Genomic DNA, 27,982 nt, shown 5'->3' on the forward strand with positions numbered 1-27,982 from the left:
CTGCATAATTTGACAATTTTAACAAATAAATTGTTTGGAGCTCAAGCAGATCAAAAGTTACAAAGAATGTCACTTGTGCTGCTGTGAAGCGGACGTCCCTTTGCAAAGGTTGAATGATCACCTTTCTCACTGCTGCATTTCTTTGTTACACTGGTACTAATAAGGCAAAATCTTTCCAAAGGCTGTTAGCATGTGTAACAATGTCAAAATATTAAAGTGTCAGAAAATATACTGCATTACGCTGCAGCCTTTTTTTGGTTGCATAATTTAGTCAACACTGTGGCATAATGTTGTCCTCCTTTGCTGCATAATTCCAGTGGCCCCAAAGCAGGCAGCCCATGTTAAAAGTGCTTGTGCATGAAGCAGAGAGACTGTGAAGTTTGCAAACTTAGTTTGGTGTGGGTGCAAATCCTGTATTGCTGATCCCTGGTGAGTTGCCCTACTACTGCTGGAACAAGGCCAATGGAGGTACCAATGGGTGATGCGGACTGGTTTCAAGGACAAAGCCAGCTTTAGCGCTGGTGGAGCCCTGTGCAGCAATGTTTCTTGGTGCCCCCCAATGACCACCTCTGCCATATATTCCCGGACTACCACCCTTTAACAGTGCCCCTCAAGTCCCCATAACCACTCTCTCTCTCAGATGCTTTTAATTTGATTTACAGTGCCACTCATACCAGTCAGAGCACTTTACATCATACACACTACATACACAGAGACAATCATTTATATGTGTGTAAATCACTGTATAGGAAATGCTACTTCAGACAAAGAGCTAGAAGGGGTAGGAGTCACACAACAACCATATTAGTAGGCAATAGAGTTTAATAGTGATTGGTCTAGGGAAACACAAACTCAGAATTTAAAACGTAATACCATGTTTGGAGAGTCTCTTTAATCAGAATCGATTTCTATTCAAATGTACACTTTTTCAAACATTAGGATTATCAAATACTGGGTGAAAAAACAATAACACTCTAATTTATACCTTGCCGTTTGCAGCAGCTCTTAGATGACAGTTAATAGATCACTCTTCTGTGTTAAGATGTTAACTTATAAACTGCAAGTAACGAAAGATCTCTCTGACAAAAGTAGTAACCCACTGACCTATTTACGTTATGTGGACTTTGTGAGCTGCATGGTACATATTCTTTGCAGCATGCACATTAACCCTCTGTGCTACCTTTCCATGAGTCAAAAGTTCCACTAGACAAAACTCTGACCTCTCTCTAGGAAGAACATTAATCACTGGAGTTATCATAAAATTTTTATTATTGCCGAAAATTGCTAGAGGTCAGGAAGGAGGAAGCAAACGCCTTTAAAACCATAATATGCTTGAAAGCAAGATGACCCCACCCAAAGTAAGCACCCAGTGCGGTCATATTAGTCGCAGCGCCCTAGAGCTGGCAATTCTCAAGGGTCCTGTGACTTCAGGGACAAAGTCACTGTTGCTCTAGGGTGTGCTGTTTCATAAGCCTGCCAGCAAGACTGGAGGTGAACTTCAGTATGGATTGTGGTGGACAAGCCTTCAAGGTTAGCCCACACTTGCTCCTAGTAGGGTATATTGCTGGTGCTAAGACACAAGGGCTTCTAAGGTCTTACGGGGCCTTCTAAGGTCTGGCATGGGAATGTGCTCTCTCAGGAGAGTGGTCTGGGGAACTGGTCATGAAGGCTGAACCTGGTTCCCCAGTTCCAAATTTGGCAGCTCTCACCGTAGTGCCACATCTTTTCTCCCACTGAACACCATACTGCCCCATTGAGAGAAACTCGCACTGCCCTCAGCTACAACCCAATTGTGCCCCACTATACACAACTGGATGTTCCTCAATTCAAATTACGTACTAGACAAGAGTAATATGCTACCTAAAAAACATAACAAAATCCTGAAAAAAGTAAAGATTATGTAAAGTATGTGAAATGTAAGCAGGAACAAAATGGAGGTACTTTACACTCGCTATTCAGAAATCAGTGAGTGCTTGTGCCTGAAAAGTTAAGGACATGACTACATGGACCAGATGAGACCCATTTCAATGTCCATTGCTTATATCCTTACAAAATGTAAGCAGTATGGTTTAAATAGACCACATCCGTGAACAAAGAGCTGCGGTACACATTTTGTTTTCCAATCCACCCATCAATCAGGCATTGCAGTACCTTCAGGATTGGTGCACTTCCCCATCCGGGGAATACAATGCTGTTCAAAGAAAGACAATAAAACAAAAGTAGCGCTTCACTGACAAACTCTGTAAGAGACGCTGATGAATTTGGGAGTGAATAAAATCTATCTGGTCATTTTGCGACCACTCGGTCTTGCTTTATTTAGTTAGTAAGTTATTTTTCATATTTGTAACCTTTTATTCCTGAGGTTGCTCTTTGGGTAGAAAAATGTCAGTAAAATAAGACATTTCCAGCAAAAGTGTTTTTCTTTTTTGGATCCATTTCACAAGGGAACAAATAAACGAAAGGAGGAAAGAGAGGGTGAGAATTGTTTCTTGAAGTTACGTTTTTCAATAAGTGAGGAGGAGCGAGACAGAAACAGAGGGAATGAGAGGAAGAAAGAGAGTGGGGAGGCAGCTGCCAGCAGCAGAGCAGAAGTGGACACTGTTGTTATCTTCTCTGGGCAAGAAGCAAACGACAGTCATTTTCCACCCATCCCCGAGCGGCCTTATCTATAGGAAGTGGCTATTTCTGCCATCTTGGGAGGCATGATTAAAATAAAAAAGCAGGGGAACGGAATATATTGATTTAAAGAAGTAGGTGCACGCTGTGCCCGGCCACTTCCGCCCACCTCGACCACTGACCATACCGCAGCTATGTTCAAACTTCTACTATGCATGTAGGGTCTGTTAGGGGGAATCGATAATTCGTTTTTTATATCTTCACAATACCATCCCTCAACTGAGTTTTGTCTCTGCATTTTCTCTCTCTCTCTCTCTAGCTCATAATTCTCGGGCCACACATACTTAATATCAGTTCAAAATCCTACCTGCCCATCACATTCCTCAAAAATCAGGCCCACGCCCTGATCACTCTGAAGATTACTTCCGAAGAATCTATGTAATAGCTCCCTCTAAATAAGACAGAAGCCCACTGAAGGCTTGTCCAGTAGGAACCTTGTTCTTGCCTCTGAAAATGAGAAGTAGGTAATGGGGATGTCAAAAAAAGAAACAAATAAAGAGGTCTTGGATCACTTGGTTGCGACTGGGGGGCTGCGTCTCAAGAATGGAAGACAAGTCTATAAAATTAGATACTCAACTTCCTGTACCAAGTCACCTTTGAGAGTGCCTGGATGCTCTCCACTTGCACACCCATGGCCTTTTTGGGCTATTCCATCAACATTCAGTCTGCTGCCACATGACACAGTGATGACGCAAAAAGAACAATTGATGGATGGAATGCTGAACAATGCCAAACACTCACCCCCAGTACAGCGATGGGCCGAAATCCATCAGTTTTTTTGCTCACCAGGGCACCCCAGTTTGGACCAAGCCATATGCAAATAAGTCTTGACCCTGCTCCTCATGGCAACAGTCCTGACCAAACTGCCAAGCTAGGGTCTGCCTGTATCAGAAACCAACATCCTAGGACCAGTTTCAGAGTATCACCCCTCATCAGCCGGAATAGTGTAAATTAATTAACATGGCGCGCAAGGGACCCATGTCTGGGCATTCCTGTCCCACTGGAGTCTAAGCAGGGCTTTGATTTTGTGTTTTGCCAGGCAGAGTCAAGGTCCATAACAGAAGTGCCCCAGATTCCTTTGTCCTATCTATTTTGCATGCCACCAGTCAATGAAAAAGACTTAGTCAGCCGACGCCTTTAACATGCAAAGACGTCTGCAGCTAGCCAACACCTCAACAACCAGGGAGTTGTTAGAATCTACTGGCAATTTCAGCTTCCAGCCTGGGGCAACAGTTAGCTAAGGCGTGACCCATATGATCTTAGGTCACAATATGAAATTGAAATACTGCATATTTTAAAATATTTTGTTGATTTAGTGCAATATATAAATTCTGATGACCATGTAAAAACTCCATAAACTTGTAATTAATTGAGTGGTTTCCCATGGCACCAATCCGGAGATCATATGCTTTATTCGGCAGTCTGAATAGCTGAAAATTAAAATGCAGAGCTTTGTAAATAAAACCAATTGTGTCAGGCAGAGGGTTCCTGCTTTCAATACAGTTTAAAGGGTTCCGTTTTCATGAGCCCCACCACTCACCATGGCTTCTACATCTGCCCAGGTGGTATTATGCGAGTCCGAAACTTGGAAATTTTGGAATTCCCCATTGTAATTTATGTTCAGGTTTACTGGAGGCTCCATGTTTTTCAGGCTGCACAAAAAAATGAGAAGGTGTAATTTGTTAACATATTTACGTTATAAATCAAATAATTTTTGCTCACTCAAAACACCAGATATGAATTTGAACACCATGCAATATTCTGTGTTAAATATGAACATTCTTTTAAATGGCCAGATTATTTCACCTTCCCCACACACGCCCAACTCCAATTCATCAAAATTCCTAATCCGTGAAATCAGTATATTCCAGAGAAACAGCCTGCCCCTCACTTCTGAAATTAGAAAGTGTTGTGTCAATGGTAGCTCTGGACATAACAATCGAAATATTTCAATTGGAATATTCAGTAAAATACTAATGCACCCTACATTTCACTCAAAATTAAGTCCAAAGCAGGCAAAACTAAAGCATCGTCATTACTTTTAAAAATAAACATAAAATGCTAATACACAGCTAAATAGATTTACACAGCTAAATAAATTAAAATTTCCCATCTTCCGTAAGAACATTTTTGCCTGTTTTCTAACCAGATGGAAATACAGCCTGGCACTCAACCCCAGGAAACACGTCTGCCTACCTGCGCTTTAATGTCAATAAATGAATATGTCCACCCTCAAGTTATCCAAGTGGACAACCACCATTTATTTTCTCCTGTCAGCAAAATATACCATATATAATATATTCCAAATTAGCAAAATAGGGCACTGGCCGTGTAGCTTAAAAAGTAAATACATACGTTTCTTTCATTGATAGTTTTTGCTGTGCGCTCATAGCTGCTTCATAAGGCGATGTGGATGGACGCATGCGTGGATACAAGAAAAACAAGCATTTACAACGCAATAGGTCTCGGGTCAATTAACCCTTTAGGTGCTGCCGTCGGCCAACGGTCGTCACGGGCACTACCTCCCCAGTGCTGCGTGCGACCGCTGGACGTCCAGTTCAGCACTGGATAATGGACAGCGCAGCACTGGGGAGGTTTGTTTACTAGCTCCTAAGGTGATAAGTTTGAGCTATAAATATTGCAACACCAACTGCAACAAAAGTCTATAAATTGTAGGCCAAAAAATGTTTTCTTTATTTTTGCAGCAATGGTGGCATGCTGTGCTTTAGATGAATATGTTTAAAAGTGAAGTGCGCCATACTGCGATTGCTACAATAGTTAATTGTGGATGCGTTAACAATTGATGTGTGCGCTGGTGGTGTGTGTGCCTGTGAAATTGTGCACTGATGCTGTGTGGTTGTGGTTGTGTGTGTGGGGTTGTGTGTGGTTGTGTGTGTGTGTGTGTGGTTGTCTGTGTCGTTGTGCGTGTGGTTGTGCGTGTGGTAGTGCGTGTGGTAGTGCGTGTGGTAGTGCGTGTGGTATTGCGTGTGGTTGTGCATGTGTGTGTGGCTGTGTGTGGTTAGGTGTGGTTGTGTGTATTTATGTGTGTGTGGTAAACAGTTGTTTATTAATTCAATGTGCATTGAAAAAGGCTACACCTCACCCAAGCCATTCTTTAAGATTCAGATGCTGGGAACAGTCTGAATTGCAGTATGAGAGTCTGGTGGCTCAGTGGACTATTGTGTCCAATGCAGGGGCCTGTGTTTGACCTCATGGTCACAGCTTCAAATCCTGGCGGGTCCACTCAGCCTTTCATCCATCTGAGGTCGATAAAATGAGTACCATTGATTTGGGCAACAATAAACATGTTATTCAGCGCCAAGATACCTGTGGGTGAACGTGCGCTTTACGAATACAAATGTTAGGTTATGTTTGCAGCTTGGAGGAAAATGTGTGAATTTTTGCAGTAATGTGGAAGGCTCTAGTATCCTCTGTGTCCCCATTCCCTGTACTTCTGAACTGGTGTCTGGAATGCTCAAAAGGAATAATGTAATAACATGTTGGTGTGTGTTCTGGAGTGGAAGTGAGGAGATAGGGACAGTTAAAGGGAGGTTGAAGACTGACCTGTTGATGTAACTACCCAAGGGCCGAACTTGCCTCCTGTCTAAGTGGCTCCAGACTCTTGTATGAAGTCTCTGCGCTCTAACTTCAACAGACTTCCAATTCACACGTTTGGCGCCATACATTTTTCACTTAAACTAAGTTATCTTAAAGCCCCTTTGAAGTTATTTGCATATTACTCGCTACATTAAAATACAAATTCATGCAACTCAGGTCACCGCCTGCAGTTAGAAATCCGACCGCAAGTCTTCAAAACACGCACCAGCTCGTTGTATGCGGACCTCTGCTGTGACCTGTGACCTGCAGGACTTGATTTCTGCTTATGCCAACTCAGCCTTCTATTTTTCCGAGGTCGGTAAATTGACTGCCATTCCACCTTTACTCTCAGCGTCTGAGAGCACATGCGTACTAAGGAGCTCTGCAAATTGCAACACATTTTAATTAGACATACGTTAATTAGACATACGTTTCTCGAATGTATGTAATTTACGACATCCTGCCTGATGAAGCATTGTCCATATGTGATCACTGGTGTTTCGAGGTGTGCGTGTGCATAGTCACGGTTGCAGAAAATAGGCCAGGCCAATCCATGTTTTGTGACGTGAGGCATATTTAATTCAAGTTCCGTATAATGTTTTTAAAATGGTCAGTTCCAGTTTGTACTTACTGGCAACAATTACCTTGATTAACCAACTAGCCTTCCTTATCTTTTAATAGCACAGATCACAGATTCCGCACCCGTGGAAGAAAGAGACCTGAGCAGCGGGGTCTACAGCGTCTCTAACCCGGTCAGTGTTCAGGGGCACGCCACCGTCAGAGGCTGGGCTAAAAGATGTTGCATCAGTGGGCGACAAATCACAAGCACGGAATCGAAACCTGTGGTGCGCGCGCACCACAGAGGAGCCGACGCGGGAATCGAAACCAGTGTTGCGCGTGCACCAGAGGAGCGGGGGCAAGGGAGCGCAAAGACACGCCGAGACGAGGTAGGGGATGTGTGTGTGTAAGCGCAGGGGGTTCTGTGTGTATGTGTGTGTGCGCACGGCGGCGGGGGGGAGGTTCTCTATGTGTGTGTGTGTATGCGCGGCGGCGGCGGGGGGGCTCTGTGTGTGTGCGTGCGTGTGTGTATGCGCGGCGGCGGGTTCTCTATGTGTGTGTGTGTGTGTGTGAGTGGGTGTATGCGCGGCGGGGGGGGTCTGTATGTGTGTGTGTGTGCGTCTGCTTCCAAGGAGCCATGGGAGACAGGAAGCACGCGTGACCTGATCCGTTTACGCGCGCGTGCACATCACTTGTCGCCTGTCTCCCTTGACTCCTTGAAAGCAGAAATGATTGCAATAGAGTCTCAAAGCGACGATCGCTTCGCGATCCGTTCGCAGTCCGAGACCTAAAGCAACATCTTATACGAAGTGAATCCTCTAAGCCTTTCCGAAAAAGGAGCTTTTCTGAACTTTCTCAAATCATGGATAGGAAGTTTGATAGGTGTTAGGTTGTGAAGGTAGGGATTTCCCATTAATAATTGACATGAAGCAGGGCTGTCAGCGTTGACTACAGCTTAGAACTTGGCAAGTACGAGGCAGCCGCACTGACCACGTAGACCAGCAATGCGCTGAAAGGTCACCATTTGCCAGCATGCGGCCGCTAGCGCTGAGGTCACCATTTGCCAGCATGCGGCCGCTAGCGCTTTCATCCCTATCACTCCCCCCTCTCCTACTTCCCCTCCCACCTCCCAAACAGCATCGAGCCGTGAAGACTTGTTCTTTTTGTTGGCCTGCCTCTGCTCGTGTGTGCTTGTTATCTTTTCTTGCATAGGCTGAAAGGTTCCCGGCCGAATCATTAACCAGAGCTTCTGCTTCACCAATGATGCACGTTCTACACTTTGCGGGTGGTTATTTTTATTTAAACTTTTAAGGACTTCGCAAAATTTTATATTTTGTTTTTCATGCGTCTCCTGTCGTCACTCCTCGCCATTCCCCCTTGTGTTCAGGGTTCCTCCTGGTCATCCCGACGGCGCAGCTCCCAGCTGCTCCTGGCTGATATATATATTTTTTTTTAGTTTATCGGCATTCCTGCAATTGTTTTAGTGACGACAACAAGCATCATGTATTTTCATTCTATTTTTATTGGCACAGTTTTACCGATGCAGAGACTCAAACCTGGTTCTCCAGGTCCGAGGTTGCAGCTGTGGAGGTTACCCCACAGTCTCTCTCCTGATGGTTTATTTTTTCTTTTGTTTGTTTTATATTATTATTTACACCAAGCACTTTGTGCGTTGCGTTTCCCTTGCTTCCCGCCCCAACCCACTTTGCTCCTTCATGTCGATCTGCCAATGTTGTCGGCTAGCTCGTTAGCAGCATTCATTTCACTGCTTTTAAAACCCCCCCGCTTTCTCTCGCTCCCCCACACACCCCATTGCTGCTTCATTTCACTACACCATCCTAATGTCTGTTTCTTCCCCTACTCCTCCCCCTTCTCAACCAGTCCGTGGCAGCTGTGGACAAGAGTTGAACAGCAGGCACTGAATATGCAGCAGTGTACCAAAGCATTAAGCTAAACAGCTAGCTTGACCTGTGAGGAATGAAGGGCGGGCTACAAATGCCATTTTGCAGTGCATGCCAATCTCGCCAAAGATCCTCCTTCATGCGTTACCCAGATAATGCTGTTCATATACTTACGAGAACGGGGTTTGTAGGTAATTAAATGTTTATTTAGAGCATATGCCAAAGTGAAAGAATTTTTATAATACCCTACTGGCATAGTTCATTAAATATGATTCATTGACTTAAATTAAACAAGCATTTACGACGCACTAGGTCTTGCATTACTGAAAGTTTCAGCTATTGGCGTTGCAAATAATAATGCAACGTTAATAGCCAACGCCAACATCCCTCAACGCCACAGCATCACTCAACGCCACAGCACCACTCAACGCCACAGCACCACTCAACGCCACAGCACCACTCAACGCCACAGCACCACTCAACGCCACAGCACCACTCAGCGCCACACCATCACTCAGCGCCACACCATCACTCAGCGCCACACCATCACTCAGCGCCACACCATCACTCAGCGCCACACCATCACTCAGCGCCACACCATCACTCAGCGCCACACCATCACTCAGCGCCACACCATCACTCAGCGCCACAGAATCACTCAGCGCCACAGAATCACTCAGCGCCACAGAATCACTCAGCGCCACAGAATCATTCAGCGCCACAGAATCATTCAGCACCACTGAATGCCACAGCACCCCTCAACGCCACAGCACCACTCAGCGCACAGCATCCCTCAATGCCACAGCATCACTCAGCACCACTCAACGCCACAGCATCACTCAACGCCACAGCATACCTCAACGCCACAGCATACCTCAACGCCACAGCATACCTCAACGCCACAGCAACCCTCAACGCCACAGCACCACTCAACGCCACAGCACCACTCAACGCCACCGAATGCCACAGCACCCCTCAAAGCCACAGCACCACTCCGAGCACAGCATCCCTCAACGCCACAGCATCACTCAACGCCACAGCTCTGCTCCTGATCTATTGGTGTCTATTACGCGCATTTCTGCCATATGCTTTCAATTATCGTGCCCAGACACGGGTGCGATAATCGGAAGCATATGGCAGAAATGCACGAGCACCACTCGGTTTTTTTTCTAGGCAGCATGTGAACGCGCGCGGCGTGTTGCGCAAAGCAGGGCTCATAAACCCAGCCCGCAGCGGACACCAGCGAGCCGGCAGGGAGCGCGGCTCCTTAGGGCTTGTAGCAGGAGCATGCTCCTTACATAAAGAAGAGGGCTTGGACGTCTACTGGAACATGCTCCCACCAGCTACAGAGTTGTAAATGCAAAGACTGGGAGCAAGAATAGAGAAAACAGTTCAAGAGGCTGGAGTGCATGGGGCTTACTGCGGGCTAGATGCGAAATGAGCAATAAGTAAGGCAGGAATGGGCGGGAGGGAGGAGGGGGCTCGGTGTGATCGCTTTAGTAATCAGAGCCAATAGTGAGCCCAGCCTGTGATAATACCATCGTGCAGCGGCTGCGAGGAGGCAGAACGGAGTTTGTACTGCCCCTTCCACAGCCCAGCCAAGGAGAAAGGCATGGGCGCTGACGGCAGAGCCGAGACAAACCGCAGATGTGTAGTGTATTTGCTGAGCATATAAAAGCAAAATATTGGTTGCATATTGTTTCAAACTAGAGTTGTATTACTACGGGTTGTGTTGGCACCAGGAGCCAAAGTGTGTAGCCAAGGAACTAAAGTCAATAAGATATATGATTTCTCGTTCCATTTCACTTTAAACATTGTTTACTCCGACGTTTAATGTTACTAAATGTTTCTGTTTGCTTTATAGTTCTGGATAGCTAATGTGCCGCGCTGTGCAGCACCAGTGTCATGCTGGCTCTTAGCAAAACTGAAAAAATATGTAAAAGTTTATACTGACTTTCAGCAGCAACTTGTACATATGTATATGCCATGCAGACCCTCGAATCTTAAGCCATTAAGCCATTAAGCACATCGCCATGGACGGTGAATGCTCTGCAGTTTTGAGAATCGTTTTAATGTAATGAACCTTGCCAGCACAGAGGTGTCCTCTAAGGCAGTGTTCATTGACTTTGGCATGGAATGCATAAAATGTTCTGAAAGGGGAGTGCGAGAGAGTTGGCCTTGGTCACCTTCATAATTTGTATGAAGCCCCATGTGTGTTTTCTTTTATATTTTTTCCACTGCTGACATCTCCCTGCACGTGCCTTTCCGGAGCAAGCACCTGTGCACCCCCTCTGTTTTGGTACATAATGGCTGGTGTGATTATAAAATGCTGCGTGGGGTCTGGTCCAAAACCATCGTGCTTTTCTTTTAAACGAACAGGAGCTGCAAAATAGTTTGTAATCTCTTGGCGCTAAAAAACCTAGCTTACCTTTAACATTTTGTTCAAGCGATATCTCTGACCACATTTTTGTTATGTAGACGGCCTGACGCCTCTACTTTTAGCTAGCTACACCTCTTGAGGTGAAGTGTTTCGCCGAAGGTCACACGGCTCAAGCAAGGGCTGGGATTGGAATTCGGGTCCCCCGGTGACATGATCGATAATTTAGCCGCTATCACATAAATGCCAACTCCCTAAGTCTCCAGCATTGCTTATATATAAACTGGTATAATGCAGTGATGAGAGTGCAACATTTCACTGGACGTGGATGCTTTCCAGAACATTCTGGAAAATATTGCGCTTTGCCTCTCAGAATCCTAGACTGGAACAGGATTTATAGATATTGGTAACAGGGTGTGACGCAGATAACATTAGCCAGGCATCGTGAGTTTAAGTAATTTCGTGTTCTGGGGGTTATGCTGGAGAAAACAAAGTATTCGCTTGTTGTAATTCCAGCAGTCTCCTTTGTGTACTCCTTGCCCTGGATGCGTGCTTCTATCCTTCCTTCTGAATGTTGCCTTCCCATCTGTGCGGTTCTCCCTCCTTGGCCCCCAGTTCAGGAGTGTCAACGTCCGCTCTTTATCAGCTACAGCGTGGATGGCGTCCTCGATGGGCCTCGGCAGACAAAAGCTCATAATTAATGTGAGGGGGTGTTAGGATGGATGGTGTGGAAAGGATGGATGAGTGAAAGGGAAGAAGAGTGGATGGAAGAGTGAAAGGTCGGATGTGTGAAATGCTGGATGTGTGAAATTATGAATGTAAGAATGGAGGAGTGAAAGGGAGTGTCGATGGGTGTATGGCTGGATGATGGGTAGACAGATGGGTGAGTGAAAGGGTGGATGGGTAGATGAGTGAAAATGGTATGTATTGGTTAGTGAAAGGGGTATGGATGGGTGAATGAAATGATGGCTGGATGAGTGAGAGGGTAAATAGATGGATGTGTGATTAAATAGTTGATGGGTGAGTGACAGGGTGGATGTAAGGATAAATGGGTGAAAGGGAAGAATTGTCGATGGTTGAGTAATGAAAGGGTGAATGGATGAGTGGTAGGATGGGTTGAAGAGTGGATGGGTGTACAAGAGCTTCCCTTTGCAAGCCCGCCTGCACTAACCTATTTATTTACCTTGTGTAAATATTATCACACTTGCTGCCTTCACAGAGAATCAGGCGCCTCTTGTGAGCAGAGCACAAACTCGTCCTGGCTACTGCTCTTACTTAACACATACAATTGTATTTTGTTTCATGTTTAATTGTTCAGCAATGCTGGCGCTGATTTATAATTGGCTATCGAGTTTTCCTTGGGCTTCCACCTATGGACAGTGCTGCTGTTATATTGATCGCTGATTTCATTATTTCAAAGTGTTAGCACGTAAAGCAGTAAGTAGTTTCAGTGCCCTCCATGAGTCCGGTGTGGGCAAAATGTGGGTGTGTCAGCGTATTTGTAAGCATGAGTCAGTGTGTGTGAAGTTGTGGGTGCATGCATGAGCGTGTCGGTGTGTGTGTGTGTACGTGCAAGCATAAGTTAGCTTGTTATACTAGAACCACTGTCTGTAGTACAGTCCGAGCTTACAACATTTACTTAAGAGTGCTCACCCTAATAAAACGCTTTGCATTAATGAACCATAAATACAAGTTTTAACAGCCTTACCACCTGGACCCAAATATTACCTTAACTGCAAACAATGCTCTTCCCTGGTTTATAATATGGTACTGTAAACTGACAGGCAACGCGTTTGTGCTGTAGGTGGTTGGGTCTACTTGTCCCAAGGACAAATTACACATGAAACCTTTTTGCCCTTGACCCCAAACAATATGTCCTGGGCGTCAGGTTATAGAAATTCCACATCCCTTCTTCCAGACAAGCTACGCACCTCAAATGCGCACTCATTAACATGTATTACTTAGTAAAACATGCTCTGCTATGTGGGACTAGTGAATGGGCTCCAAGTCCTTCAGGCTCAGCTCGGACAAGTCAGATGTTATGGTCTTCGGAAATCCATTGATCTGGTCCCATAATTGGTAGGTCGACTCATTTGACAATGCACCCATCCCTGCTCTTTTCGCTCATAATTTAGGAACCAATTTTAATCAACAAATTAGTTTTGAATCTCACATCAACAAACTTACATCCACATACTTGTTGATGATTAAAATAATCAGGATAATTCTGCTTCTTTTTTCTATCATAACTAGAAAAACCCTGATTCAACCTCTTTTTATTTCCAGGTTAGATTACTGCAATCCTGAATGTGTGTGCTTGCATGGATTCGAACTGAAGAGAATAGATTTAATGCAAATTTCACCACATGCCTCATACAGGGGATCACCAAACGTGCCCATATCACATCTAATGTGGTCATGTTTCACTGGCTTCCTATACAAAAACACTGCCTCTTCAAGGCTCTCTGTTTCTGTCACAAGGCAATCCTTTCACCCAGGACCAACATCTTCTCTTTTTCGTCGTACCTATCCACCAGATATCTTTGTCGTAGCTCTATCTACCTGGTATACATTCCTAAATACAACAAGCATTGGAATAGCCAATAGGTCTCGCCTTTGGGACCTTTTAAGTGTTTCGCCATGCAGCACATGCATACACAGGAGGAAGGACACTGACAGCGATAGGGGTGGGCAAATAGTGGAATGGCTCAAAGCCTTAAATGCCCTCAATGTCTCTCTAACACCAACAGACTCCGCAAAATCCCTAGGGATCACTCTCGACCCCAAACTGGCCATGAATAAACACATCTCAAATACCGCCAAAAGTGCGTTCCTGAATTTGAAACTTCTCTACAAAATTAAACCCTTCCTCCCCCCCAAAGACCTGAAACAGGCCACGCAGGCACTTGTGCTCTCCAGAATGGACTATGGCATCGCAGTGCTGACTGGAACAGCCAAGTCGCACCTGGGACCTTTCACCTCCACCCTTAACGCAGCAGCAAGAATGGTCACAGGAACAAAGAAATACGAGCCAGATTCCGCACAGCTTGCCTCACACAAAGCCCTGCATACAGGTAAACCAGAATACCTGGCCAACAAACTCAAAAGGGCCGGTCAATCCAGGAACCTCAGAAGCTCCAACACACTCCTACTCATCCCTCTGAAATCACAGAAACACAAAACCGCAAATAAATCCTTTGCGGGGAATGCAACTAGGATCTGGAACTCCATCCCCCCCATATCAGACTGACCGCCTCCTTCCCGCAATTCAAATCGCTACTCAAAGCCCACTTCCTAGTGTGCTCCGGCGCTTAAAGAGAACCCCAAGCCTGTTGGTGAAAGTATGCTATCTCTCCGAACCCAGAGGCGGCTGATGCGCTTGTGATCTCCGTCCCATATTGCGTTCAAGTTGTTGTTGTACAGACTCTATTTCCTGCTTGTGTTCTTAATTCCTGTGGTTTTTTTTGTGTGTCCTTATTTTCCTTTGTTGCATATCTGTACTTGCTGTGAAGCGCTCTGATACCCCCGGGTCCAGCTAGCGCTATACAAAACTTGAATAAATAAAAAAAAGAGCGCAGGAGTCAGAAAAAAAAAAAAAGGAGAGACAGAGAAAGAAAGGAAAAGAAAGGGACGAGTAACGAAAATGGATACAGACAGAAGAGTACAAGAGAACAGTGAGAATGAAGGCTAGCGAAAGACACACGAAGGAATAAACGGCAAAAGAGAAATGGATAAACAAAGTAAGCAAGGTGAGTAGAAGTAAATATAGGCCGGTGAAAAGAAACAAGAGGATACAAAATACACAGCGCGACAGGGAGAGACAGAGAAATAAGAACTGTGGAAGAGAAGTGGGAATGAATAAATGAACACAAACAACTGAAAGAAAGGCGAAAGGATTTGTGCTAAGGATAAAGGAATGAAAGAATGTTATGTTATGTTAAATTAATTTGTAAAGCGCGGCTAACACCATTAGGTTTCTTGGCGCTGCAGAATGATGTCAATATGAATAGTCAGAGGGACAAAAAAGAAGGAATGAGAGACAAAAAGGAGGAATAGTGTGGGGATGAAGGAAGGAAGGAAATAAAGAAAGTTGAAAAGAAGGACTAGAATGGGGGAAATGGAAAGGAAGGAATAGTGCAGAGAATAAGAAGGAAGGAGGCAGGGATATAAGTAGAGTATATGGTTAGATGGTTGAGTGAAAAGGAGTGATGAGCAGGCACAAAGGATAGGAGACAGGTGTACTAAATTGGAAACATTACGAGCGGTGACAAAATGGACAGGTGAACAGATTAATAGTGTGAGAGCGAAGTTCGTAACGAATGTGGAAAATGAGGAAGAAATGCTGAGGAAAAAATGCTAAAGAAATAATGACCAAACTACATTAAATGGTATAAAAGAACGAGTGAAAGAAGGACAAGATGTGTAGGGGCAAATCAGAGACGGGTAGGAAGGACATATCATTACTAGAGTATATACATAACAAAACACATCATAAAACGTAAGCTCAGTAACTATGAAAGAATGTGGCATTAGCAACAAAAAATGAAGTTGGAATCTTTTATTTGATTAATTGGAGCAGCACACGTTCAGAAAGTGGTGGTGTGCTTGGTTGTGTTCTCATTGGAGTACTGGTGTGCCCCAACAAAAAGAAAGGCTGCATTAGGTGCATAAAAGCATTAGTACATGCCTGCAGAGGGACAGGGGGAGAAATGTAACACATTTGGGCTTCATGAAACTCTTGAAAGGCTTCAGAAATTAAAGTGTAATATTAAGTTGGTAAGAGCCGCTGTCAGCTATTACAGAACAGGGTGAGCCTTTGGGGAGGTAATCCTGAGGATAATGAGGGAAGCAGGATCTTCTCAATGAGCCGCTCCAGGCCCTGTGCGGCCACGAAAGACATGCGAGGTGTTTTTGTGAAGGGATGTGTCCACTCAAACCGTGGGGTGAGACGCGCCTATATTGGAACGAGATCAGGGACCGTCTGAAGCGCTGTAGCAAATAAGTAAATGGAGGCGGTGTATATCTGTACTACAAAGGCCTGGGGCGCTTCCCATATAACTCGGATTAGAATAGAATAGAATAGAATAGAATAAGATTTATATAGCGCTAAAAGTCGAGTTGGAAATAGTGACACTAAACCCAAAAAGGGTATCAAGGCGCTAGAACCTGAGAAATACCAAGAGCAAGAATAATCATAGCCAGTTCGTAGAGTTAGAGGAGAAAAGCAGAGCCAAATTCCTAAGGAACTAACACGAAGAAGGAAACAGCCACGTTTTCAGCAATTTGCGAAAGATGGACAGTGAAGGTTGGGTGGCCAGTTCAGGCGGGAGCGAGTTCCAAAGCCTAGGAACAAGCCAAGAAAAAGCTCTACCGCCCCACCTCGCTTTGCTGATTCTCGGCACCTCCAGCATATTCCTTGAGGCAGATCGAAGAGCTCGGTTTGGAGTATAGGTCTTCAACAGGCCCTTAACCCCTTTTGGACCTGATCCAAAAAAAACACTGTGAGCAAGACACAGAACTTTAAATGAAATTCTTGCCTGTACAGGCAATGGATTAAACGGGGAAAACACGGAGCCAGACTACAATTGCGCCTTGACTGCAGCCGTCCGCAGAAATCAGTGAGTGCTTAGAAGGAAGGCTACGGCTCTTTAATATTGCAGCAGAATGCGTTCCTCGTGAAAGCTGTAAGGACAATAAAGCAGGACTGCTTTGCCGTAAACATGTTAAAAAACACAGTGCCCTTTTGATTTATAAGCCGCAAATGTCAGGGAGACAGTCTCAGAAAACACTGCATTTATTTGGCCTTATGAAGATCTCATCGGAATTCACCCTGCGGATGATTAATGGGGGATTTGGTTTGAAATCCGGAGCACCATGTCCGAAGGAGAAGATGTGTAGGGGCAAATCAGAGACAGGTAGGGCTAAGGAAGGTTAGGAATAGAGGCGGCGGTCAGAGAACGAAGTCTAAAAGAAACAAGTTTTGCTTTCCTGTCAATGGGCAGGGACCCAGAGATGGAAACAGGGCGCCTGAGAGAGAGGGTGAGACAGGCAGGGGAGAGAGTGTAGAGAAATATAAACAAGCGCCTACAGCCACGCTAATTAGAAACAGATGGCCCCTGCGCGCCGCTGCTCGCTCCTGTAAGGGGGATGCCGCCACAAGCACGAGTGTTAGGAAAGTTCAGACCGATTCCAAAAGGTCATCTTCTAGAGCAATGCATGCGCGCTGCGCTAGGCTCGACCTTAAAAAGGAGTGTACAGAAGGCAGTACCTTTTCAGTGATCGCTGCCAAAGCCTGGAATGCCCTGCCTTTCAATCTTAGATCTGAGTGCTGTGTAGATTTCACAAGTTATTAAAAACGTACCATTTACTTTATAATCTTCCTTATTGGTGTTTCTATCATCTAGGATGCTAGTTAGTGCAAGGACCCTATCCCTGGGTGAGAACACCACAACTTTGCACAGCAGAGGAAACCCAAAAAGCAATGCAACATTTGCAAAGGTCAAAAATCGGACTCCTCGGAAAAATCCCCACACGAAACAAATTCTTTGTACGCCACTAGACTTTGATTTGCCATGAAAGGTTACCCCATTCTCCGATTATTGCGGTATTTTCACGTTATGATGATTTCTAAAAGAGATATGTGGTAGGTTTCAAAAGCAAGTAATTATCGTAAACGGTTTTTTTTTTGTTTACCATTGCTGTTGACTCTTACCACATATAATAAATATAAACACAAGCTAAGATTTTCAAGGATACCTATGGTTCACAGTGTCCATTAGAATGAAAGCGTTCCATTTTCACAGTGCCTAACCATAATACCTCTAATACTTGACAGGGAAAAACCCCAACCGTGACAACGGAAGCCAATGGCAGAGACCCAATACACCACTCCGACTTGACCCAATACACATATAAACAACTGCGTAACTACAATAGGTCTGACAAGCACTTCCAACTAGCGATGGATGAAACATCAAGACCCCCAGCTACCTCAACGGGTTAAGCCACCTCTACTACGTGCCCAACTTCATCCCCAAAGGCAGAGGTTCAGCTCCGCTGGTCCTATAGCTGTGCTCCAACAACAGAGATCAACTTCCTGACAAATATCTTTATGGTAACTGCGCCAACCCAGCAACTATGTCAATAACAAAGCATATCCATTGTGGGAGTTTCGCTCCTCCCCTATCCCTGCACCAGCTGTAAGGAGCAAAGTCCCAAAAGCCCGGGTATCTGACACTCACCAGACTACTTCCCCTTGGGCTATACTAGCCCCGGGGCGTGTTGTCAATTCGGTCTGGACCACGCCGAAAGAGGTCTTGAGGTATTTGGTTCCTCTCTCCTTCTTGCACTATTCCCCTCCGCTTTCCTTATTCTAACATGGCGGTCGGACGTCATCAGGCACAGTTCATTCCCCCAGATCCGTGACAGTCACGACCATTGGTCAAGTTTACCGTCAATCATACAACTCACCGCTCTCCATAGGTCGTAAAGTGTGGGGATTGGTAAACAAGGGTGTTTCTAGCACAAAAGCAAAACAGTGCACGTCACGGCTGGAATGTAATAGACATAAAAGAGGAATTGTGACGCGGGGCCATCAGGCGACACGTCAGCTCAATGAGACTCGACATCGCCATGTTTCAATATATTATTTTTACCTTATTGGTACGATTTAGCCAGCAAGTTTATAAGGAATATAAGATGTCACTTTGTTTTCCGAAACATCCATACTACTTTTCAAAATATGGCTTACAGATGACGTTTCATAAAATGTTTTAAAATAAATTGGGTTTCTCATTTTATTTAAAATAAAATGTGATCCAACAACTTTTTTAAATTGCTTCGCAGATTTTTTTTTATAAAGTAGGTTCATATAATCCAAACGTGCTGAACTCGTTTAAGACAAACACCATTCTGATATGACCACACAACTAACATGAATCAAAGCACACGTCTTTCATTGGTTTCAACGGGAGCTCAACCCATTGGTCAGGGTCACAGTAAGTGAAATGTAAATTACGATCCTGATTGGTTCTGGTAGTTGGCGTTTGACAGATGGCAGCGGAGCAACCGTACACAAAATAAAAACATTGCGCATAATGCAGGAAAAACAAAGAAGAGACTAAAAGCGCAAGGCTAACAAAAGCTGATAGATGCACAAGAGACGGTTTTGAAAAACATCCTTACCCTCGCAATTCGTTATAAACATTTAAACCTTGTTTACACATTAAACACTATCTCGTTTGCATGTGTAACGTGTAAGTATGTACATTTCCAAGTAGTACTTGGTTCTATTGTGAAGCGCTCCGACACCTTTGGGTAAAGCCCGTGATATATACAATTGCATTAAATAAATACAATTTTAAAAAATATGCTATGAATTGAGCTGCCTTTCCTATACTTGAAAAGGCGAAGTTGATCCAATATCTTAAAATTTCAAACGGTCTTGCCTTTTAGACATTGGTTAGCTAATGGGTACTTCATATCATCATATTTAAAAATGTTCGTGGCAAGATTTTATGAACAAGGAAGTTTTACGAGTGCGGTTCTAGAGTAAGAAATTACTGGACAGTCCTAACATGGCAACGAGTGTGCCCCTGTTCTTATGAAGTGAGACCTCCGGTAAACCACGTGATACAATTGTCCATTTCTAATTTGTTGCGCCTGAAGTGACGTAGGCAAGTGGGAAGTTTTGTGTGTGGCAGGTGATCAGTAGCCCTGCCTCTCGGGTCTACTGTACAAGAAAGCGCGCCAATCTTCGAACGGGCTGTGTATGACCCCCAGAGTGGGGACGCCAAGTGGGAGTGCTAGTGGTAAGTGCAATAGGTGGTATTAGATGAATGATTTGTATTTCTGCTGAGCCTCGACATAGCTGATCTTATTGGAAGGAACGCTGATATTCTCTGCAGCATGGCCTGTTTTTTACAGCATGTGTTGGTGATTACGTAAGTTCGCGGACACATGGTATCTGGCTTTCTTATAAAGAAGTGATGAGGTGAAGTGGTAGACCGCTATACTTGTCAGAGCTGCAACTGTAACCAATTTGCTCCTCGAACCCTTCAATTGGGGTGGGGGTCAAGGTGTGGCATTTGAAAGGGGGTTGAGTCAGGAGGGGCGGAGCCTGAAAAGCGGAGTCTGACTGTCAGTTTATACATTGATTTGAAAAAAATCTGCTACCAAGAAATTGGTATCGAGGACAAATGTGAAAAGTGAAATGAGTAAAGTGAAAGTAAATCTGTTTACAAAGAGGTTGCGTTTTAAAATATTTTATATATTAAGACCTGCTGCAGAGATCTTTCTGTACCCAGCAATTTTGAGGGTATTATAATAGTGGTAAGATAACTTTGGTGGTTAATGTAGTTCTGCGTTGTGCCAAATCACATTTTTGATTAAGTAGGATAGAAGGGTTAATATTCCTGCTGGAAAGCACATTGTGTAACGTGCAGGTCACAGATCTGTAAGTGGGCTATTGCTTTTGACGCAGATCATTTTGTTACTTCCAGTTCATAAATTGCAATCGTTCTAATATAGTACTGTGATGTATTTACCGGCACCAAGGTACTGCATGCAAACTGTAAATTGGGTTTAGATCCTTATTGTTTTTTATTCTCAACATGTTGTTATTCTAAGAGTGCAAAGAAGGATACCTCTGAGAATTAATAATGTCTTGTTAGTAGAGACAATCCCAATCAATGCATTACTTTTTATATCCTGACTTGGTGTTTCTCCCTCCCGTTCCCTCTTAATATATAATATCGATAAGTATGGTTGATATGTGATTCCAACGGCATGCATTCTTTTATATTAAGTTTCCTGTACCTTGATTTACACACTTGTATGATTTATTTTTATTTCTCTATGTGATGTAAAGTGATCCGACACCCTACACTGGGTTGAGTAGTGCTATAACAGAAGTAAATAAAAAAAGAATGTTAGTGCCATTTCAATCATTATTAGTTTAATTCCTCATACACACAGATACATTTTGCATTCTTACAATGAACAAAGCTCTCTTACATAGGGTTGTGGACCAAAGTCGAATACCTTCCTCCAAGTCTTAGTTTCTCTGAAGTACATGTGAAGTGATAAGCTATGTGCCTTTGTTTCCTTCCGCTGCATTGGCATCAAGGTGGTAGGCTCCAGATGTTTCCCACTCAGGATGGTACTTAAACAAAAGGAGGGCTGATGCCCATTTTTATTAAGGCATTTGTTTGTTCCTGGCTGGAATAGAAAATAAGAAAGCCGCCTCACTGTCGTGCGCTGCTGAATTATGTGCTGGTGCTAGAAAAAGACGCCAGGACAAATTAAGCATGTTTTTCTGGGTCTGGCAGATGCCAGAAATACCTGCTGCAACGGGATCCTGCACAGTCACCCGACTTTCCAGCACTGATGGTAGTGGTCTAAACCCATTCATTTTTTAGGTACAGCTTACGGACATCTACTCTGAAAAGGACCTTCATTCAGCATGAAGATTAATTACAGGTACAAAAAGGTTTTACCATATCATCCAACAATTAATAACATAAAATGACCCTAATTCCAAGCCTGCTGCACTTTTAGAACTTCATACTTTAGCTTCAAAAGTCTGAAATTGAGCCACCACACCAATTACTTGAAAAGCGAACTAATTCGCTGAGGTAGACAAAGGCATCCCGACAGCACTAACAATATCTCATGGTTTTCTCAAGCATATTGCTGTAACAAGCATTTACAATGCAATGGTCTCGGCAATATTATAGGTAGAGCTATTGGTATTGCTCATTATTTTTGTATCTTTTTTGTATCCCTAAATAAATGGCATTATCATTTGTATTGGCATTAGCTTTGTTTTTTGCATATGTGATAACTATTGCATTAGCAGAGAGAGAGTGAGGTAGTGAGATATAGAGAGAGAGTGAAGTAGTGGAGAGAGTGAGGTAGTGGAGAGAGTGAGGTAGATAGAGAGTGAGGTAGTAAAGAGTGAGGTAGTGAGGGAGAGGGATGTTGTGAGGTAGTGAGATATAAGCATAGAGTGATGTAGTGAGAGAGAAAGAGGTCGTGAAAGAGAGTGACAGTGAGTTAGTGAGACAGAAAGAGTGAGGTAGTGAGATAGAGAGTGATTGAGGTAGTGAGTTAGAGAAAGAGAGTGAAGTTGTGAGGTAGTGATGTTTTGAGAGAGAAATTGTGAGATAGTGAGGTAGTGAGTTATGTAGTGAGAGATAGGTAGATAGAGAGTGAGGTAGTGAGAGACAGAGAAAGTGAGGTAGTGAAAGAGTGAGGTAGAGGGATGTTCTGAGGTAGTGAGATACAAACAGTGTGTGAGGTAGTGAGATAGAGAGAGTGAGGTAGTGAAAGAGAGTGAAAGTGACTTAGTGAAATAGAAAGAGAGAGTGAGGTAGTGAGAGAGCGAGTGAGGTAGATAGAGTGAGGTAGTGAGACAGAGTGAGGTAGTGAAAGAGTGAGTTAGTGATGGAGAGTGATTTTTGGTGGTAGTGAGATAGAAACAATGAGTGATGTTGTGACGTAGTGAGATAGAGAAGGATTGAGGTAGTGTAAGAGAGAGTGAAAGTGACTTAGTGAGATAGAAAGAGAGAGTTAGTGAGAGAGAGTGACGTAGTGAGTTGGAGAGAGAGAGTGAACTTGTGAGCTAGTGAGAGAGAGTGAGTCAGCGAGAGAGTGTTGTAGTTATTTTTTGAGTGAGTGACTTGTGTTATAGCTAGGTAGTGAGAGTGATATCGAAATAGATAGAGTGATGTTATGGAGAGAGTTAGTGAGAGAGAGTGAGATAGTGTTATAAATATAATTTGAGTAGTGATGTAGTTATTTTTGATTTGTGGGAGAGTGAAGTAGATATAGAGTGAGGTAGTGAGAGAGAGAGAGAGTGAGGTAGTGAAAGAATGAGGTAGTGAGGGTGAGTTGTGCTGTATTGAGATAGAAACAGAGCGATGTTGTGAAGTAGTGAGCTAGAGAGAGAGTGAGGTAGTGTATGAGAGAGTGAAAGTGAGTTAGTGTATTTGAGAGAGAGAGAGAGAGAGTGCGGTAGTGAGATAGAGAGAGTGAAGTAGTGAGTTAGAGAGAGAGTGAAGTTGTGTGGTAGTGAGAGAGTGATGTAGTGAATTTTAGAGAGTGTGTCGTGATATAGTGAGAGAGAGATAGTGAGATAGAAATAGAGTGAGGTAGTATATAGAGAGAGTGTGAGATAGTGAGAGTGTTGTAGTGAATTTTTGAGAGAGTGTGTCGTGATATAGTGAGGCAGTGAGAGTGAGATAGTAATAGATAGAGTGAGGTAGTGATGTAGAGAGAGTGAGGTAGTGAGATAGAGAGAGTGAAGTTGTGAAGTAGTGTGTTAGAGAGATAGTTACTGTAGTAGAGATATTGTGATGCTGTGAGAAAGAGAGTGGAGTAGTGAGGTAGAGATTGAGGTAGAGAGAGAGTGAATGAGAGATAGTGAGGTAGTGAGAGAGATAGTGAGGTAGTGAGAGAGATAGTGAGTTAGTGAAAGAGAGTGAGGTAGTGAGAGAGAGTGAGGTAGTGAGAGAGAGAATTCGAAGGGACGGTATAGTGGAGCTGAGGAGAGAGTGAAGGGATGGTGCAGTGAGAGGCTGAGGAGAGTGCAGCAGTGAAGGGACGGTGCAGTGGGGATGAAGAGTGAGTGCAGCAGCGAAGTGACGGTGCAGTGAGAGGCTGAGGAGAGTGCAGCAGTGAAGGGACGGTGCAAGGAGAGGCTAAGGAGAGAGTGCAGCAATAAAGGGACGGTGCAGGGAGAGGCTGAGGAGAGTGTGCATCAGTGAAGGGCCGGTGCAGGGAGAGGCTGAGGAGAGAGTGCAGCAGTGAAGGGCTGGTGCAGTGAGAGACTGAGGAGAGTGCACCAGTGAAGGGACGGTGCAGGGAGAGGCTGAGGAGAGTGCAGCAGTGAAGGGACGATGCAATGGGGGGCTGAACAGAAAGTGCATGAGTGAAGGGACAGTGCAGGGAGAGGCTGAGGAGAGTGCAGCAGAGAAGGGACGATGCAATGGGAGGCTGAGCAGAGAGTGCATCAGTGAATGGACGGTGCAGGGAGAGGCTGAGCAGAGAGTGCAGCAGTGAAGGGAGGGTGCAGAGTGCAACAGTGAAGGGACGGTACCGTAAGAGGCTGAGGAGAGAGTGCAGCAGTGAGTGATGGTGCAGTGGAGGAGTGAGGGCTGCAGCCTGGATGGGGGAGGGGGGGCTGAGCAGAGAGTGCAGCAATGAAGGGACGATGCAATGGGGGGCTGAGCAGAGAGTGCGTCAGTGAAGGGATGGTGCAGGGAGAGGCTGAGGAGAGTGCAGCAGTGAAGGCACGATGCAATGGGGGGCTGAGCATAGAGTGCATCAGTGAAGGGACGGTGCAAGGAGAGGCTGAGGAGAGTGCATCAGTGAAGGGACAGTGCAGGGAGAGGCTGAGGAGAGAGTGCATCAGTGAAGGGACAGTGCAGGGAGAGGCTGAGCAGAGAGTGCAGCAGTGAAGGGATGGTGCAGTGAGAGGCTGAGGAGAGTGCAGCAGTGAAGGGACGGTGCAGTGGGGATGAGGAGTGAGTGTAGCAGCGAAGTGACGGTGCAGTGAGAGGCTGAGGAGAGTGCAGCAGTGAAGGGACGGTGCAAGGAGAGGCTAAGGAAAGAGTGCAGCAATAAAGGGACGGTGCAGGGGGAGGCTGAGGAGAGAGTGCATCAGTGAAGGGCCGGTGCAGGGAGAGGCTGAGGAGAGAGTGCATCAGTGAAGGGATGGTGCAGGGAGAGGCTGAGGAGAGAGTGCAGCAGTGAAGGGATGGTGCAGTGAGAGACTGAGGAGAGTGCACCAGTGAAGGGACGGTGCAGGGAGAGGCTGAGGAGAGTGCAGCAGTGAAGGGACGATGCAATGGGGGGCTGAGCAGAAAGTGCATGAGTGAAGGGACAGTGCAGGGAGAGGCTGAGGAGAGTGCAGCAGTGAAGGGACGATGCAATGGGAGGCTGAGCAGAGAGTGCATCAGTGAATGGACGGTGCAGGGAGAGGCTGAGCAGAGAGTGCAGCAGTGAAGGGAGGGTGCAGAGTGCAACAGTGAAGGGACGGTACCGCAAGAGGCTGAGGAGAGAGTGCAGCAGTGAGTGATTGTGCAGTGGAGGAGTGAGGGCTGCAGCCTGGATGGGGGGGGGGGGGGCTGAGCAGAGAGTGCAGCAATGAAGGGACGATGCAATGGGGGGCTGAGCAGAGAGTGCGTCAGTGAAGGGATGGTGCAGGGAGAGGCTGAGGAGAGTAGCAGTGAAGGGACGATGCAATGGGGGGCTGAACAGAGAGTGCATCAGTGAAGGGACGGTGCAGGGAGAGGCGGAGGAGAGTGCAGCAGTGAAGGGACGATGCAATGGGGGCTGAGCAGAGAGTGCATCAGTGAAGGGACGGTGCAGGGAGAGGCTGAGGAGAGAGTGCAGCAGTGAAAGGATGGTGCAGTGAGAGACTAAGGAGAGTGCAACAGTGAAGAGACGGTATAGTGGAGCTGAGGAGAGAGTGAAGGGATGGTGCAGGTAAGAGGCTGAGGAGAGTGCATCAGTGAAGTGATGGTACCGTGAGAGGCTGAGGAGAGAGTGCAGCAGTGAGTGATGGTGCAGTGGAGGAGTGAGGGCTGCAGCCTGAATGGGGGGGGGCTGAGCAGAGAGTGGAACAGTGAAGCGATGGCGCAGGGAGAGGCTGAGGAGAGAGTGCAGCAGTAAAAGGACAGAGCAGTGTAAAAATAAAAATATGCCTTACCTCCAACATAAACTAAAATCAACATACATACCTGTCTGAACAACTCCGTGCACAGCGGTGCACATGGCTGAAGGGAATCACCACGGGCCATGTTGAACCTAGAAAAGAGAGAATAAACATAAGATTAGAAAAAAAAAAAATGGCTTACCTCTGAACGAAAACAACAACAACATACATACCCGTCTAAAGAACTTGAAATATAAAACAATTTACCCTGACCTGTAGTTCGCAGCACAGACGATGAAGTCTAGAGTCAACTAAAGATATCGCTACATGGAATTGAAATGTAAAATGTGCACACACAGTCATATTAAATGCAAAACATTACTATCTCCTAAACAGTTTTGTCCTGAGGAATCAATTAAAAAAACAGCTAAACAATATCTATATATCTTAAAGAAACAAATAGCAATTATCTACTATCGATAAAATACAATGTCTAAAAAAAATACGCCATATGGCATTGTCATTTGTATTGGCATTAGCTTTGTTTTTTGCATATGTGATACCTATTGCATTAGCAGAGAGAGAGTGAGGTAGTGAGATAGAGAGAGCGAGTGAAGTATTGAAATAGAGAGAGAGTGAGGTAGTGAGAGAGAGTGAGGTAGATAGAGACTGAGGTAGTAAAGAGTGAGGTAGTGAGGGAGAGGGATGCTGTGAGGTAGTGAGATATAAGCATAGAGTGATGATGTGATGTAGTGAGATAGAGAAAGAGAGAGAAAGTGAGTTAGTGAGATAGAAAGAGTGAGGTAGTGAGAGAGTGATTGAGGTAGTGAGTTAGAGAAAGAGAGTGAAGTTGTGAGGTTGTGAGCTAGAGAGTGAGGTAGTGAGAGAGTGAGGTAGTGATGTTTTGAGAGAGAGAAGTTGTGAGATAGTGAGGTAGTGAGATAGAGTGGAGTAGTGAGGTAGAGAGTTATGTAGTGAGAGTGAGGTAGATAGAGAGTGAGGTAGTGAAAGAGTGAGGGAGAGGGATGTTGTGAGGTAGTGAGATATAAACAGAGATTTTTTTTAATCATAAATAAATGGCATTGTCCTTTACATTGCCAATAGCTTACTCGCTCGCATATGCATGACCTATTGCATTTACACCCACACACAGAGCCACCCACGCACAGAGCCACCCACCCACGCACAGAGCCACCCACGCACACACAGAGCCACCCACCCACGCACAGAGCCACCCACGCACACACAGAGCCACCCACGCACACACAGAGCCACCCACGCACACACAGAGCCACCCACGCACACACAGAGCCACCCACGCACACACGAGCTCACCTGACCGATCTCGCCGCCTCCAGTCTGTGGTCCCAAAGCGATCGCCGAATCGTTCCGGTTTGGACGGGCTACTGGGTGTCTCTTGCCCTTTCTCAATCAGCCTCTGGGCTCAGCACAGGTCCAGGCCCGTCCTCACGGCCCACCCAACACGGTGCAACCGGGCTCATTTCCTTTTCCGTGGGCCAATCTACCCTCGTGGGCAGTCAAGCAATGCAGGAGCCCCTCCGTATTTCTGGGTCTCCGCTGGCAGTTTTCTTGTTGGAGCCGGCGGCTCTCCCAGTTTACAGCCTCCGCAACAGTGCAGCCGAGGACGCGGGGTGCTGAACGATCCGGTCCCGGAGTGTCCAGAACGGTCCCCGGTCCTGCTGGCGGCGAGAGAGGCTCTGGGGCCTGGTGTAGCGAGGCACGCCGGGGCCTCAAGTTTCGCGGCTGCCCGGGGGCCCCTGGGTGGTGAGCGGGCCGAATGAAAGGAGAGGCGTGGGGCGGCTGGCGGTCTATACCCGCCCCAACGCTGACTCTGCCGGACTGCCCATATTTGTCATCGGTGGCCCGTGAGAGCTCAGCGGTGCAGTTGGCGGCCGCCGGGGTGATTCTGTCCGCGACGAGGAGACGCAGAGACGCCCAAACAAACAGAGAAAATACACGGAGAGCGGTAGGGGGGCGGGAAACAGACAGGGGGAGACGCAGAGACGCCCACCGAAACAGACAGGGGAAAGAAGGCACAAACGAACAGCAAAAATACACGGAGAGCGGGAGGGGGGTGGGAAACAAACAGGGGGAAGAAGGCACGGAGGGAAACAGACACGATCTTACCTTCACTGCGAAGGATCCAAAATGGCGGACACAAGCTTCCGGATTTGTGGGCGTGGTTTTGATGTT

General features: G+C 45.6%; 2 protein-coding genes across 12 annotated transcripts in view; one reads left to right on the top strand and one right to left on the bottom strand.

Annotated features, from left to right (window-relative positions):
* NBR1 (NBR1 autophagy cargo receptor) overlaps positions 1-18,603 on the bottom strand; it is a 657,239-nt gene extending 638,636 nt beyond the window's left edge. For 6 of the 10 annotated variants that reach the window (XM_078645307.1, XM_078645310.1, XM_078645305.1 and 3 more), the window contains exons 1-2: positions 18,351-18,488; positions 4,217-4,328 (exon numbers count right to left, since the gene is read on the bottom strand). In XM_078645307.1, the coding sequence (XP_078501433.1) occupies positions 4,217-4,318 (102 nt within the window). In that variant the 5' untranslated portion in view covers positions 4,319-4,328; positions 18,351-18,488. Of the gene's footprint in view, positions 1-4,216; positions 4,329-18,350 lie in introns of all 10 variants that reach the window. The other 4 variants (XM_078645311.1, XM_078645309.1, XM_078645312.1 and 1 more) reach the window with 2 other exon arrangements.
* A 1,187-nt stretch (positions 18,604-19,790) lies between these two features.
* Positions 19,791-27,982, top strand: part of BRCA1 (BRCA1 DNA repair associated) — a 553,713-nt gene continuing 545,521 nt past the window's right edge. For both annotated transcript variants that reach the window (XM_078645314.1, XM_078645315.1), the window contains exon 1: positions 19,791-19,919. The gene's annotated coding sequence lies outside the window, so the exon portion shown is untranslated. The remainder of the gene's footprint in view (positions 19,920-27,982) is intronic.

The sequence above is a fragment of the Lissotriton helveticus genome, chromosome 5_1 (genome assembly GCF_964261635.1).
Source record: "Lissotriton helveticus chromosome 5_1, aLisHel1.1, whole genome shotgun sequence".
Lineage (NCBI taxonomy): Eukaryota > Metazoa > Chordata > Amphibia > Caudata > Salamandridae > Lissotriton > Lissotriton helveticus.